The sequence below is a fragment of the Paroedura picta genome, chromosome 4 (genome assembly GCF_049243985.1).
Source record: "Paroedura picta isolate Pp20150507F chromosome 4, Ppicta_v3.0, whole genome shotgun sequence".
Classification (NCBI taxonomy): Eukaryota; Metazoa; Chordata; class Lepidosauria; order Squamata; family Gekkonidae; genus Paroedura; species Paroedura picta.
The window spans coordinates 131545682-131559928 of NC_135372.1; the positions used below are offsets into that span (position 1 = coordinate 131545682).

General features: G+C 47.7%; 1 protein-coding gene across 4 annotated transcripts in view; it reads left to right on the plus strand.

The window, feature by feature from the left end:
* Positions 1–3884: 3884 nt before the first annotated feature.
* The window catches only part of CASS4 (Cas scaffold protein family member 4), a 42184-nt gene continuing 31821 nt past the window's right edge, over positions 3885–14247 (plus strand). For 2 of the 4 annotated variants that reach the window (XM_077335669.1, XM_077335672.1), the window contains exon 1: positions 7965–8195. In XM_077335669.1, coding sequence (XP_077191784.1) covers positions 8184–8195 — 12 coding nt within the window. In that variant the 5' untranslated portion in view covers positions 7965–8183. Of the gene's footprint in view, positions 4283–7570; positions 7752–7964; positions 8196–14247 lie in introns of those variants that run through there. The other 2 variants (XM_077335668.1, XM_077335670.1) reach the window with 2 other exon arrangements.

Genomic DNA, 14247 nt, shown 5'->3' on the forward strand with positions numbered 1-14247 from the left:
GTCAGTTTTGGTCCTCGTATCAAATGAATTTGACACTCCTGGTCTAGATCAGCCATTCTCAAGGGTGGGGGAAATGGCCCACTGGGGGTCCTGGAACATTTGAAGGGGGACACAGACAGAAAAATGTGAAAAGGGGAACCCGGAGCGAGTCAATACAATCAACAGGGTGGGGCATTCAAGAAATTATTAAATAGGATTAGGGTTGTAGAGCCAACCAGAAGTCTAAAAAGCAGCTGAAGCAAAGCAGACATGGTAACAGGAAACATTGATGTCAGATTACGAAGTGTGTCTGGGGTGTGTGTGTGTTAAATGTCATCCAATTTATGGCAACCAATGAACTAGTGACCTCCAAAATGGCTTCTTCACAGCCATGCTCGGGTTCCTTTATTGAGCCTATCTGCCTCATGCTGCGTCTTCCTTTGTTCCTGCTTTCAACTTCTCCAAGCACGGTTGTCTTTTCTCAGATTATGGCAGTAATATGGATCGCAGTCCCTGATACGGCACACGTATGGGCAGTTGTTTATTTTGCCTCTGCAGGTACCTGCGGAAAGCCCTGCTCATATGAGCAAAAGTGTTTTTGCAGAGCATGGAGAAAGAGGGAGGGGGGGTTCTCACAGATTGGCTTCCCAGCTCCCAAATTATAGCTAGGTGTCTGCTGGGATTACAATTGATCTCCAGGAGGCAGAGAGTTCCCCTGGAGAAAATGGCTGCTTTGGAAGGGGGACTATGGCTTTATGCCCCACTGATGAAGTCCTTTCCCTCCCTAAACTCTGCCTTCCTCAGGTTCCACCCCCAGAATCTCCCAACCCGGAGCTGGCAACCCTATGGATACGAGAGTCCAAGGCCATGAAGGGCTCTGCATGTGATAGCCAATATTTTAAGCTTTGTAATGTATGGGCAGCCAGTGGTGTGTCCAGAATGGGAGTAAAAAGCATCCTCCCTCCAGCCCCTGATGATAGCTGAGTCTATGCCCTGTGTGTCAAATTCTGCACGGCCCCTATAAAATCAACACAAAGGAAGTGAAGGTTGCTTGGCTATGGTTTGTTGTTTTTAACAGTGAAAGGAAGCTGCTCCAAGTGACAGATCTAAATCTTCTCTTGCCCTCGCTGGTGCCGCCTGCATATAAATGAGAAAAGCCAGCATCTGTTTCCTTTTTCTCCCCTGCTGCTTCCTATCCTCCCAGCCTGGCTTAACCAGATGTGCCCAGCAGCAGGGGGGAGGGGAGTGGCAAGGAAGATTAAAAGGAAGGTAAGATCAAGAAAAGGTGAAGTTTTTTTTGTTGTTGCTTTTAAATTCTGACATACGTCTTATGCCATCCATCCATGTCGCTTTGTGTAGGAGAATACAGGGGTCACTTTCTGTGCCTTCTCCCAATGAGAATTTTTGGAAGATTCGGAGGGCAACCTATTTGCAGGGAGCAAGCCAGAAGGGGAGAGGAGTTTATGGGCCATGTGAGAATTGGCTGGAGACCTTCCTTGATTGATGGCCGATGCTTTGTGCCGTCTACACATAAGAGCCAGCCTCTCACTAAGAGGCTTCTGTGAGCTGCAGTGGGATAATAAGGATGCTCTATGTTTATATAGTGTTTTAGTGTTCCTTTTGAGAGCTGCTCGTCTGGTATTTTAATGATCTCTGCATTGGTGCTCCATATATGGTGAGGCAGCATCAGTGTCTCTATGTTGAAGATGTGGGACTGGGACAAAGAGGACGGCTGGCTTCAGGGCACATAGGGAGCGAGTGATTAAAATGTGGAATTCGCTGCCAGAGGATGTAGTGATGGCCACAGCAATAAACAGCTTTAAAATGGCATTAAACCTATTCATGGGAGATAAGTGTATCAATGGCTACCAGCCTTGATGACTGAGTTGGAACGCCACATACACAAGCACTAAGCCTCTGAATCCCAGAGCCAGGAGACAACATCAGGGGAAGGCCTCGGCCTCCATGCCCTGTTGTTGGCCCTCCGGAGGAACTGGTTGGCTACTCTGAGACAGGATGCTGGACTAGATGCATTATTGCCTTGCTCCATCAGGGTCTGTCTTACGAGACCAGTTTTTCATGCCAGGCTCTGTGGTCAGTTGAGGCCTGCCTGGTTCACAGCCTACTCAACTGGGATACTTGCTTGTATATTTTTATATTTCAACATATTCAAAGTTGCCTTGAAAGTTGGAAGGTTTTTGACAAAGGGAACTTTGACTGTCAAAAGTTGATACCCTGAAAAACTGGTTGGTTTTTCTGCTGGCAGGGGCTGGCAGGGGCTCATGGGAATTGTAGCCCATGAACATCTGGAGGACCACAGGTTGACTACTCCTGCTCTCTAAGATACTACTGAGCTCAAAACCAGCTGTAAATATGCAGATGACACCCAGCTGTTCCTCCAGTTGGATGGCCGCCCTGATTCACCCCCTGAATATTTAGCCAAATGTCTGGAAGCAGTGATGAGGTGGCTCAAGCAGAGTCGTCTGAAGTTCAACCCTTCATGGATGGAGGGTCCAAGGTGAGGAGGCACGATTGCCCATCCTGGACGGAGTACAACTATCAGTGGCTCACTTCGCAAGGAATATGGGGGTGATCCTGGACACCTCCCTTTCTATTGAGGTGCAGGTCACAATAGTAGTGCAGCTGGCGTTCTACCAGCTGCGCCAAGTTAAACTACTAGCGTCCTACTTGCCCCCAGAAAACCTAGCCATAGGGATCCATGCAACAGTCACCTCTAGACTGGATTTCTGTAACTCAGTTTATGCAGGCCTTCCCTTAACCTTGATCCAGAAACTGCAGCTGGCCCAGAATGCTGCGCCCAGGGTCCTCACAGCAACACCGTGGAGGTCCCATATAGCAAAAGCATAAGGTCCTCCTTATTGTATTCTGTTCAGCCTTTGTTCAAAACTCTGTGTGATTTCTGTATTTTGATTGTTTTTTGGATTTGGAAATACCTGGAAATTTGGGGGCGGAGCCAACGGAGGGTGGGGCTTGGTGAGGGAAGAGACTTCGATGGAATACAGTGGCATGGAGTCTACCTACCAAAATGGCCATTTGCTCCAGGTGAACTGACTGTTGCTTGAAATCAATTGTCATCCCAGATCTCCAGCCGCCACCTGGAGGTTGACAACCCTGTATTTTATTGATGATTTTATATTGGCTAGCTATTGGGGTACAGTAGTTGAATGCTAGACTAGGATCTGGAAGGTCCAAATTTGAAATCCAGGTCTGGCAACGAAGCTTTTTGGGTGATCTTCGACTTCTTATGCTGTCTCACAGCCTAACTCCCTTACAGGATCGCTGTTCAGATGACAAAACGGAGGAAGGGGAGCATGTTGTTGCAAGACCTTTTGGGTCCTTGTTGAGGAGAAAAGCATAGTATAAATAGATATTAATTTTTTGCTGTCCCGGAAGTTGGATTGCTGAAGAACAGCCTATATGTTTTCATGAACTGATGATACAGCAGCCGTCGACATTCCAGATAAATGCAAACTTGGTACAGCGATTAGGAGCACAGGCTTCTAATTTCCCGATCCTCCACATGCAGCCATCTGGGTTACCTTGGGTCAGTCACAGCCCTGAAAGTGCTGTTCTGACCAAGCAGCAATATCAGGACTCTCTCAGCCTCACCTATCTCACTTGGAGACTCCTGATAGAGAAAAGCAACCTAGAAGGACCATCTCTTCTTCCAAAGCAGCAGTCCAACAATCATCCATGTAAGTTGGGTTGTATCTTTCATCGCCTGACCTTTCCGGCATGGTCCACAATACAGAAAGGATTGCCCACCTTATTCAACGGCCACAAGACGGTCTTTGTTTTTCTAAAGCAGCCTCTGTGTTTTAAAAAGCAAGCTGAATTCCACATTCTTGCAAGAATTCTGCAGATAAAGAGTTGTGCCCTTCTTCCTATCAGCTGTCTAAAATAGGAACCACAGGAAGATGAAGCAAAGCCCAAAGTGCCTCTTTTCTTTTTCCTGTGTGTGACGGTTCGCAGAAAGGCTTCAACCCGTCCGGAGGATTGGGCTTCTGTCTTTGCAGCCCCAAAGCCCTTCTCTGCATGTTGGCCCTCGGCTACCTAGGCATGCCCTGGCGGCCCTAGAAACTCCCTTTATTGTTTTTAGCCCTCTACATACTTTACACAGGGTGCAGTGAGCGGATGCTTTCGTCTTGAGAAAGTTCCTGGCACACTTGGGCTTTGCACAACCAAGCTGGTCCCCGGTGAGAGCTGATGATGATAAAGGAAGCGGCCGCAGTTACTAGGAGCAACAATGGACAGAAGCAGTGGATCCTTCGCTATCCCCAAGGTAGGTCCCTGGCTTCTGAGCTGCAAGGTTCAGGGGGTCATTGCTGGGAGGAAACTCATGTTGTTTGATCACAAAAGGCCTGAGAAACCCACCGGTTCAGAATGTGCATCTGCCCTGGCCCATCTTCTTTGTTGTTGTCGTTAGGTGCGAAGTCGTGTCCAACCCTTCGCAACCCCATGGACAATGATCCTCCAGGCCTTCCTGTCCTCTACCATTCCCCGGAGTCCATTTAAGCTCACACCGACTGCTTCAGTGACTCCATCCAGCCACCTCATTCTCTGTCATCCCCTTCTTCTTTTGCCCTCAGTCGCTCCCAGCATTAGGCTCTTCTCCAATGAGTCCTTTCTTCCCAGGAGGAGGCCAAAGTATTTGAGTTTCATCTTCAGGATCTGGCCTTCTAAGGAACAGGCCAGATCCTGAAGATGAAATAGTTGTTATAGTTGTTTATTATGCTGTCGGGGTTATCCGTGTAAAATAGTCAACGGCTTCTAAATGTTGGCTTTTATGGTGAAGAAGTTTTAAGTTTTATTCTTGATGCATTTTTAACCTTTTAATGTATTACCTTCCCTTTACAAACTGCTATTGTATAGTAGTGCTTCAAAATTTTTGGTCTAAATTACCGTAAATAAATACACAAATGCTGTCGGGGTTAGGAGCATGGGGATGGGATTGGGGGGGGGGGGGAGTCTGTGTGGGAAGGAAAGATTATTCTCTTTATTATTTTTATATAGTGCCCCCTTCCCTCCGGAGGCTCAGGGCGGTTTACATAAAACTTAGCGGGACAGGGAACAGTACGGATAACTCAGGAGTTATAAATGGTCCCAATGCAGCAATAACGATGGAAACATATGATAGAACCGTAGAACAATGGTGAAGACAGTAATTCAACTACAGCATCCTGAAGGCCCCGTGGGTTGGTCCGAAACGTTTTGCTTCCGTGAACGGCTCCCACGTTAGTTTCAGAAAGGAAAAGAGAGACAGGATATCAAAGTCATAATGGGAAACGAGGCAGTGTGGTGAACTGCTGCTCACCGGGTCATCTCAGGCCAATTTCTCTGTGTCTTTGGGTCTCTTCTTCCTCACAGGGGTATTGTGAGGATAGAAGAAGAGTTGTTTTTTTATACCCCGCTTTTCACTCCCTGAAGGAGTCTCAAAGCAGCTTACAATCCCCTTCCCTTTCCTCTCCCCACAACAGACACACTGTAGAGCGGGTGAGGCTGAGAGAGCCCTGATATCACTGCTCGGTCAGAACAGTTTTATCAGTGCTGTGGGGAGCCCAAGGTCACCCAGCTGGCTGCATGTGGGGGAGCAAGGAATCAAACCTGGCTTGCCAGATTAGAAGTCCGCACTCCTAACCACTACATCAAGTATTGAGGCAGGTGAGCAGAGAGAGTTCTGAGAGAACTGGGACTGGCCCAAAGTCACCTAGCAGGCTTTGTATGGAGGAGGAGTGGAGAATCAGACCCCATCATCCAGAGTCCTCTGCTTATAACCACACCACCATACTAGCTCTTCTAGGATTGTCAAGTCTCGTTTGGGAAATACCTGTACACTTGGGGAATGGAAACTGGGGAGGGGGGAAGGCCCTTGATAGACTAAAACTTTTGTGTTAAGCTATTTTTGTTAATGGTTTAGCAGTACAATAGAAGCCTGATGAAGACCTGTTCGTGACCGAAATGTGTTATATTAATTGAATGTGGAGATTCTTCCATCAACATAAAACACACAGGGAACAGGATATCCATGGAATGTTGAGATGCTTCCATCCAAATAAAGCACACGTTACAGAATAACATGTGACTGTTGTTAATAAGTTCAGTGAGATTATTTTCATTGCCAAACACAGGTTTTTCTTGTTTCTTCTTGCCTGACACTGTAACTTTTTGATGTGATACTGAATCGATATAAGGCAGCATCAAATAGAAGGGAACAAAACAGTTCTTTCTTTAGACGAAATGGAGAGAACCTGGAGATTTTCTGACAGCCCTGTAAGGTATTTAATTAGTTTATAGCTAAAGATGGTAGAGCCCCTTGTGGCGCAGAGTGGTAAGGCAGCCGTCTGAAAGCTTTGCCCATGAGGCTGGGAGTTCAATCCCAGCAGCCGACTCAGCCTTCCATCCTTCCGAGGTCGGTAAAATGAGTACCCAGCTTGCTGGGGGGTAAACGGTAATGACTGGGGAAGGCACTGACAAACCACCCCTTATTGAGTCTGCCAAGAAAACGCTGGAGGGCGTCACCCCAAGGGTCAGACATGACTCCGTGCTTGCACAGGGGATACCTTTACCTTTAAAGATGGTAGTGAATTGTGGACCAGGTGAAAATGACTGGTGGGGCACTTACAGCATTTTAAGCCCTTTTAATGAGCAAAATGCATTTATAACTTCTATTGTCATTCACAAAACCCTTTAAATGCAGGGAACTGAGGCTTGGACTTAATGTTTACACAGCACATTAATTGCGGGTGAGAAAGTCAGTTTTGCATAGCAGATCAAGTGCTTGGTCTTTTTGACAGGGAAGGTCTGGGTTCAAATTAGAGCTGCCAGTTCTGGGTTGGGAAATATCTGGAGATTTTGAGGGTGGCGCATGGAGAGGCCGAGGTTCCAGGAAGGGAGAAACATCCACATGGTACAATGTCATAGCACCTCCTTTCCCAAGCTGCCATGTTCTCTGTTGCCTGGAGAGAAGTTCTAAAAGCAAGAGATCTCCAGACCCCACCTGGAGGTTAGCAACAGAAATCAAAGCCTTGATTAGTCCTTGATATCCCCTGGCTCACCTTGGGCCACTGGACTCTCTCTCCTACTTCACAGGGGATAAAATGGAGGGCTTTTATGTCTTAGCCTTGAGCTTTTGGAAGGATGCATTCTAATGCGATTTTAAAAACAAATTTTAAAAATGAGCAGACTCACATCTAACACAGCTTTCCGATCACTGAGCCCTGAAACTAATGCTCTTTATGTACTTAAGTGGAGTTTCTCCTAAAAGACGTGCATTTTATTCTCAGAAAGAGTGTTGTGGAGGGGGAATGAAAAGAGGAAGAACTAATTCAAGCGGGGGGGGGGCAGCCAAGACAAAGAAAAATAAAGAGGGGAGGGGGGGAGGAACCAGAGACGGTTGTGCAATAAACCTGTGGGGGGGGGGGTGTTAAAAAGCGATTAAGCAGCAGATTCCAGCTCGGAAGACCAGATGGCCCATTTGAATAGCCAGTCCCCGGTGAAAGTATTTCATTTTCACGGACCCGCCCAGCCCAGACTAGCTTTGTTCTTCCCGAGTCCTCTCGGCCTCCCTTTCTTTTCCTCGCCCTTTGCCTCTTGCAACGGGTCTGCTGAGTCGCCTCGTGGGTCTGCCCGGGGCGGGGGAGGCCGGAGAAAGTCCGCAAAATGAGCCCCGGCCCCCTTTCCCTCCGGCCTGCCCCACGCGTTCTGCAGGCTGTCTGGATGCGCTCTTTTAAGCCGCGCGCCCGGAGTCCCAGGTGAGAATCGAACCCAGCGGGCGCGGCTGCTCGCGCCGCATACCTGGCATTCTTCGCGGGGAAGATCAGACGGCTTGCCCCGTTTGTTCTTATAATCCCGCCCCCCCCTTTGACACGGAGAGCCATATGTCATGTCCTCATTTGCATGCTGATAAGGCCGCGCCAATGGCAACTCCGGAGCGGACAAGCTATGTAAATGAGGACCCTTCTCTCCCGCCCACTCCCTCCCCACCCGCGGGCTGGTCACTTCACTGCAAGGGGGAAACATTAAAATACTTCCCAAGAGCTGCAGAGACTATTTGACTCCCGAGGTTTGCAAGCAAACCCTGCAAAACGTCACGCACCCGTCCGCTCTCCCGGCTGCCTTTTTGCCTCTTGGCGCGTGCGGCCAGGTGATGGACTAAGAAGAGAAGCGCAGGGGAAGAGGGCAAAATGAAAATCCACGTGAGTGCTGGGGGAGTTTTGTTTTTCAACTCGGCTGTGAGGGATGGAGGCAGGCAGGGTGCCTTGGTCGCGGCTGTAGGTCGTTTTTGATTGGCTCTGCCTTTGCTTTCAAAGGCCGGCAGATAACTTTAGAAGCCCTGCTCTGCTCTCCTCTCGGAAAGGATGTCGTGACTATGTAAAGGTGTGCATTTATCCTTGAGCTGTTTCTTTGCTTTTCCGGAGAGGCAGTGGGTCAGATCCAGACTCCACCGGCAGTTTCTCTGCCCCTCCAGGAGCAGCATTTCACGAAGATGTTTTTTTTTTGGGGGGGTTGGCATATTCACTGGCAGAATATTGATTTTGCAACCAACCCAATAGATATGGCAGACTTTCCCATTTCGGCTTTAGTCTGAAATTCTCTTGAAATGGAACTGTGGTGCTTTCGATGGGCTTGGGTGTTTGTGGGCAAATGTTGAGTCAAATATTTTGAGGGGTGGGATTATAAACGTCTCTCTCTTACACCCACACAAGGGCTCATGGCAGCTTGAAAGCCTAGTTGATTTACGACATCGTGGGTGTTTGGGAAATCCTGGTAAATGGAATCTTTTCAGGGTGACAACCTTTTTAGGTTTGAAGGGCAGTAGGCTGGCCCAGCTGCCTCACTGGAATCCACCGGGAAGCTGTTGTTATGGAGGCAAACTTCACTGAGAAGCCCACTTTATACTCAAGGCGGATTACGAAATATGAAAAGCCATCCCTCAAGGTCATTCTTGTCTGTTCAGACTAGAAGTTGGTTTTTATATCCCCGCTTTTCACTCTCAAAGCATCTTACAATCGCCTTCCCTTCCTCTCTCCACAACAGACACCCTGTGAGGGAGGTGAGGCTCAGAGAGCTCTGGGAGAACTGCTCTAACAGGACTGTGACAAACCCAAGGTCACCCAGCTAGCAGCAGCTCTCTGGCTTTTGTTAAGCAGAAGTCTTTCCCCGTCACCTGCTGCTAGCTACGGTAATCCTTTCAGCTGCAGATGCCTGGGACTGCCTGCATTCAGGGCAGATGCTCTGCCATTGAGCCACGGCCCCTTCCAAAGCCATTCAAGCAAGTCAGCAAAGGCCTCCAGTAAACAATGGGGTAGGACTAGGGATTACAAAATGGGAGGAGCACAAATGCATGGAAGCACATCCCCTGGACCTGGTGGAGGAGATATCCCTGGTGGATTGAGCCTGTTTCTGCACAGACAGCTGCCTTTTTTTGCGGGGGGTATATTGCTGCATTCATACCATCTGTCCCTCCTTTCAGCCATCTACTTCTCTGATGGATAATATAATGTCGTTTTTATTGAATGGGTCTGGTAGAGCCTTCCCCCTAAATTGCTACTCTTGTGCATGCGGAGTTTTGCTTTGCAGAGAGGCAGCATTCAAGTCTGTGAGTCACCTTTTACAGTCTGAAAAGGGTTTCCAGTCCAGCGAGGGTTGCTATCTGGCACTTGGTTCAAAGCTAGGGCCCTGCTGTACCTGGTGGCGGTGAGTTCTGCTGGCTGGTTGTGCCTTGTGTGCAGAGGCATCTGGGCTGGAAGCAGCTGCCAATCAATGTCACTGGGATGACTCATTGCGCTTAAAAGAGGAACCGTGTCCCTTCATGTCACTGTTGACAAAATGAAAGAAAGTAGTTCCAGGGACTAGAACTACAATCTTTTGGACGGGGAGGATAGATTCTCAAGTGAATCCTCCAAACTTCAGTTTTCTGGCATAAATTAAATGATATATTTGTCTAATTCAGATCAGGATAGATTTAGGAGTTTGTCACAAAGTGTGCTGGTGACCTTGGGCCAGCCAACATTCTGCTTGTGCAGCGGAATTGGGACTCCCGTCAGAGTCTTTCCAGAGACAAATCTCTGCTTTGTGGCTGATTTTACATGTCGCTCGGGGGAAAATGCTGTCAAGTAACTGGACTTTATAGTGACTCTGTAAGGTTTTCAAGGCGAGAAGTGTTGCTTCCCTCAACCTCACAAGCCTGGATTTCCTTGGAGGACTTCCACCTAAATACTAACAAGGGATAATCAGGCACAACTTCTGTGATCTGATGAGATCAGGTTAGCTTATGCCGTCCAAGTCAGGACATGTACACTCTAGGAGCTGTTTACAATGTCAGAATTTTATTCTTTTGCCCTGCTTGCCTGCAGCTTGCCATGAGCTCTTTGGAAGGGTGGTATAAAAAATGCAATAACTAACTAACTAAACAAATAAATATGGGTATACTGTGCATTTTGAGAGAAGTTAGCATTCTATGCAATTTAAAAAGGGTGCTTGTGGCGCAGGGTGGTAAGCAGCAGAAATGCTGTCTGAAACTGTCGGCCCATGAGGCTGGGAGTTCGATCCCAGCAGTCGGCTCAAGGTTGACTCAGCCTTCCATCCTTCCGAGGTTGGTAAAATGAGTACCCAGCTTGCTGGGGGGTAAACGGTAATGACTGGGGAAGGCACTGGCAAACCACCCCGTATTGAGTCTGCCATGAAAATGCTGGAGGGCGTCACCCCAAGGGCTAGCACAGGGGATACCTTTACCTTTATGCAATTTATGCCCAAGTAACTGAAGGGAAAGCAATGTAGCCATTTCTGTGATGTTACCATTCCACTCCCCCCACATACTCTGCCTTGTGCTGCAATCTTTTAAAATGAACGGGTGCCAGTCAAGGATGCTCCCCTGGGTGCACTGTGCACACTTAATGGCCTCCTCTTAGGATGCTGTTTCCAGCTGACTTGCCCCAGAGCTTCCTTCCTTATCTCAGCAGGAATTCCAAGGCTGTTTGCAGCTTCAGAGGTATGTAGCTAGAAAGGTAAACAGTTGCGCAAACTTCAGAGGAGTCACCTATCAAAATAAATCAATAAAGAGGCCTCTCGGGACCTTAAAGTCTAGCAGGCTCCTTGCAGCAACATTAGCTTTTTGGCGCTAAAACCCACCTAATACACATTGGCCAGAGGAGGGGAAAGGTAGGATACACACCAGGGCCAAAAACTTCACAAAATGCAAAGTACCGGTGTGGTACAGTGGTCAGGGCATCCTATTACGATTGGGGAGACCCAGAGGCAAGTTTCAATCTAGCCACGAAAGCTTGATGGGTGGCCTTGAGCCAATCACTTTTCTTTAGCTTAGCCTACTTTGCAGGGCTGCTGTGAAGGTATAAACGGAGAAAGCAACAGGATTGCTTCAAAAGCGAGTTTCCGCAGGGAAGAACAACTATGGCCAATGTCCTTCCTAGGGCCCATGGATCCGGAGACAAGATGTGAAGATAGGGTTGCCAGCCCAGGTTCCTATGGGCCACCAGCAAAGGGTAGGGAGGAGAGGGTTGCCAGGTCCAGTTTGGGAAATGCCTGGAGATTTGGGGGTGGGACTTGGGGGGTCAGGAAACTCAGGGAGTCCACCCTTCAAAGCATCCATTTTCTCGAGGGGAACTTGTTATGCCTGCCAAGAACCGAGCCTGAGGTCCAAAATAGGATTGTATTTTACAATGTAATTGACCAGCGTGTGGCTAGATCCAGTCCATTTAAACTGAAATTGACCAGTGGCAAGCACTGGTGGAAGGATCCATTGTTTGCTTATGTCTGCCTTTATCAGCTTTTTTACCATTGAGTAAACATTGTTCAGGCTTTGAGAAACCCCAGCAGTGGTGCAATCATGCAGCATATGGCTGGGAAGCAGAGCTGTGTACAAGCCCACCCGGGGCCCCTTCCCTTCCCACCCCCTCCAGGCCCATCATTGGCCATTTTGGGAGGGGTGAGTGGGTCAACATGGCTTTATATTGTCATATCACTCAAATGTTTAACAATTGCCTAAAATATTAAAAATTAATTTATTTCCACCCATTTGGGAAACCCTTCCGGGGCCATCAAGAAACCTTAGGGTTTCATGAAACCCTGGTTGATAAAGTCTGCTTTAGACTGATCCTCCCTTGAGCAGGGGTTGGACTAGATGGCCTGTCTAGCCCCTTCCTCATGCCCTGGTGGCAGCTGCTTCCAAAGTCAATCTTTTTAAATATCTGTACAGCCAGTTGGAAACCTTGTTGGACAATAAATCCCCCCTGGATTGGCCCACCTTTTAAATGAAAGATGTTGGTGGGCACAACATTGGGGACCCCTGTCCTACAGGATGCCGAGGGACATGCCTTAATAACACATCCTGTAACAGTAGGATTTGCTTTTATCATTTTGCATTTAGTACTTCTTGTCCAATCAAATATTTTACTGTAGATACCTGAGGCATGATAAGAGCCATCAGGGTGCTTACATAATAAATTACACAAATGGTATTTAATTGCAATGATATTTTTTGAATGTGGATAGGCAGCATGGTGTGCATTGCACAGGCCCACCAATAGCTGTTGTAGTCTTGTCAACTAAACACAGTCTCTGTGTTCAGAATAGGAATCTCAGTCCCAAGATGGGACCTGGGGATGCCCTGGTTTTACAGCTTATCTCCAGGTGACAGAGATCAGTTCCCCTAGAGGAAAATGGTTGCTTTAGGGGGTGGACGCCATAACATTATCCTCCACTGACCCCCCTCTGAATTTCACAACGATTTCACATGGGGTCCACTTCCAGAGGTTCCGAAAGAGGGTGCCCCCATATCACCATTCTATCCAATGGAGAGTCTGTCCCATTAGATAGAATGAAGAGATGGGGGGCACCCTCTTTTGGAACCCCTGAAAGTGGACCTTGTGGTCCAATAGTAGTCAGGGAGGAGCCTCCAGGAGCTACCCTGAAAGTTTGGAGGCTGTAACTGAAACCCCCGCCCCTCCCAGGCCCCGGGAAAGGCAGGAACGCTAAAATTCCCATTAAAGTCAATGGCGCAATTGACTTTAATGGGTACCGAAGTCGAATTGGTCCAGATTGGGCCCTTGGTGTACAAACCTAGTGGCAACCCTTGTTCAGAAGGAACAGCCCTCGGCTTACCCATCTCCAGAGCTAAAACTGGTTGGCCTCTGTGCTTAGCTTGTAGACCTTCCAGCTGCATGAGATGGGCCACCACCTGAAACATGACCCTGGACTAGATAAACCATTGGTCTTATCTGACACGGCTGCATTTTTCCCTGTCAAGAACTCGAGCTTTGAATTCCAGAAGCATGAACTCTTGAATGTGACGTACAATTTGCTATGGAGATCATTATCTTGTTCTTTGTCCACACCCCAATGTTCAGATAAAAGAGGCCTTGACAAGCTTTATTTGACTTCGACCAGCCCCAAAACGAAAGAGCCTACAGGGGCCTGTATTTGAACAGCCATGTTTTGTAGTTACTGCTAATGATGCAAAACTTCTGGGAGTTTTAAGCCATGGAGAGAAATCCCCACCCCCAGAAAAAGAGGGGTTTTTTTGGGGGGGGGGAATTGAAATTTATACAAGATTGCTATCCTAAAGAGACTTGCTCCAGTCCAAATCATAGAATCATAGAGTTGGAAGGGTCCTTCAGGGCCATCTAGTCCAACCCCCTGCATAATGCAGGAAATGGCCACAAAAGCCAAACTCATACACAATCCCTTCTGCCCACCCACTCACAATCCACCTAAGTCCCCAGAATCAGCATTTCTGTCTGATAGCTATCTAGCCTCTGCTTAAAAACTTCCAAAGAAGGGGAACCCACCACCTCTGGAGGAAGCCTGTTCCACTGAGGAATTGCTCTAAGTGTCAGGAACATCTTCCGGATGTTTGTAAAAAAATATTTTGAATTTCATCCCATTGGTTCTGGTCTGATGCTCTGGAGCAACAGAAAACAACTCTGCTCTATCCTCTATGTGATAGCCCTTCAAGTACTTGAAGATGGTTATTGTATCACAGTTATCTTCTCTCCAGACTAAACAGTTCCCTCAACCTTCCCTCTCATACATCTTGGTCTCCAAACCCCTCACCCTTTTCGTTGTCCACCTCTGGATGCGCTCCAGTTTTTATTATTATTATTATTTATCATACTTCTATACCGCCCTCCCCGGAGGCTCAGGGCGGTTTACATTATAACAGAGAACAATACATAAAACAGTCTGTAGAACATGTATAACTGATAACTAATAATTGTAACCAAATAACAA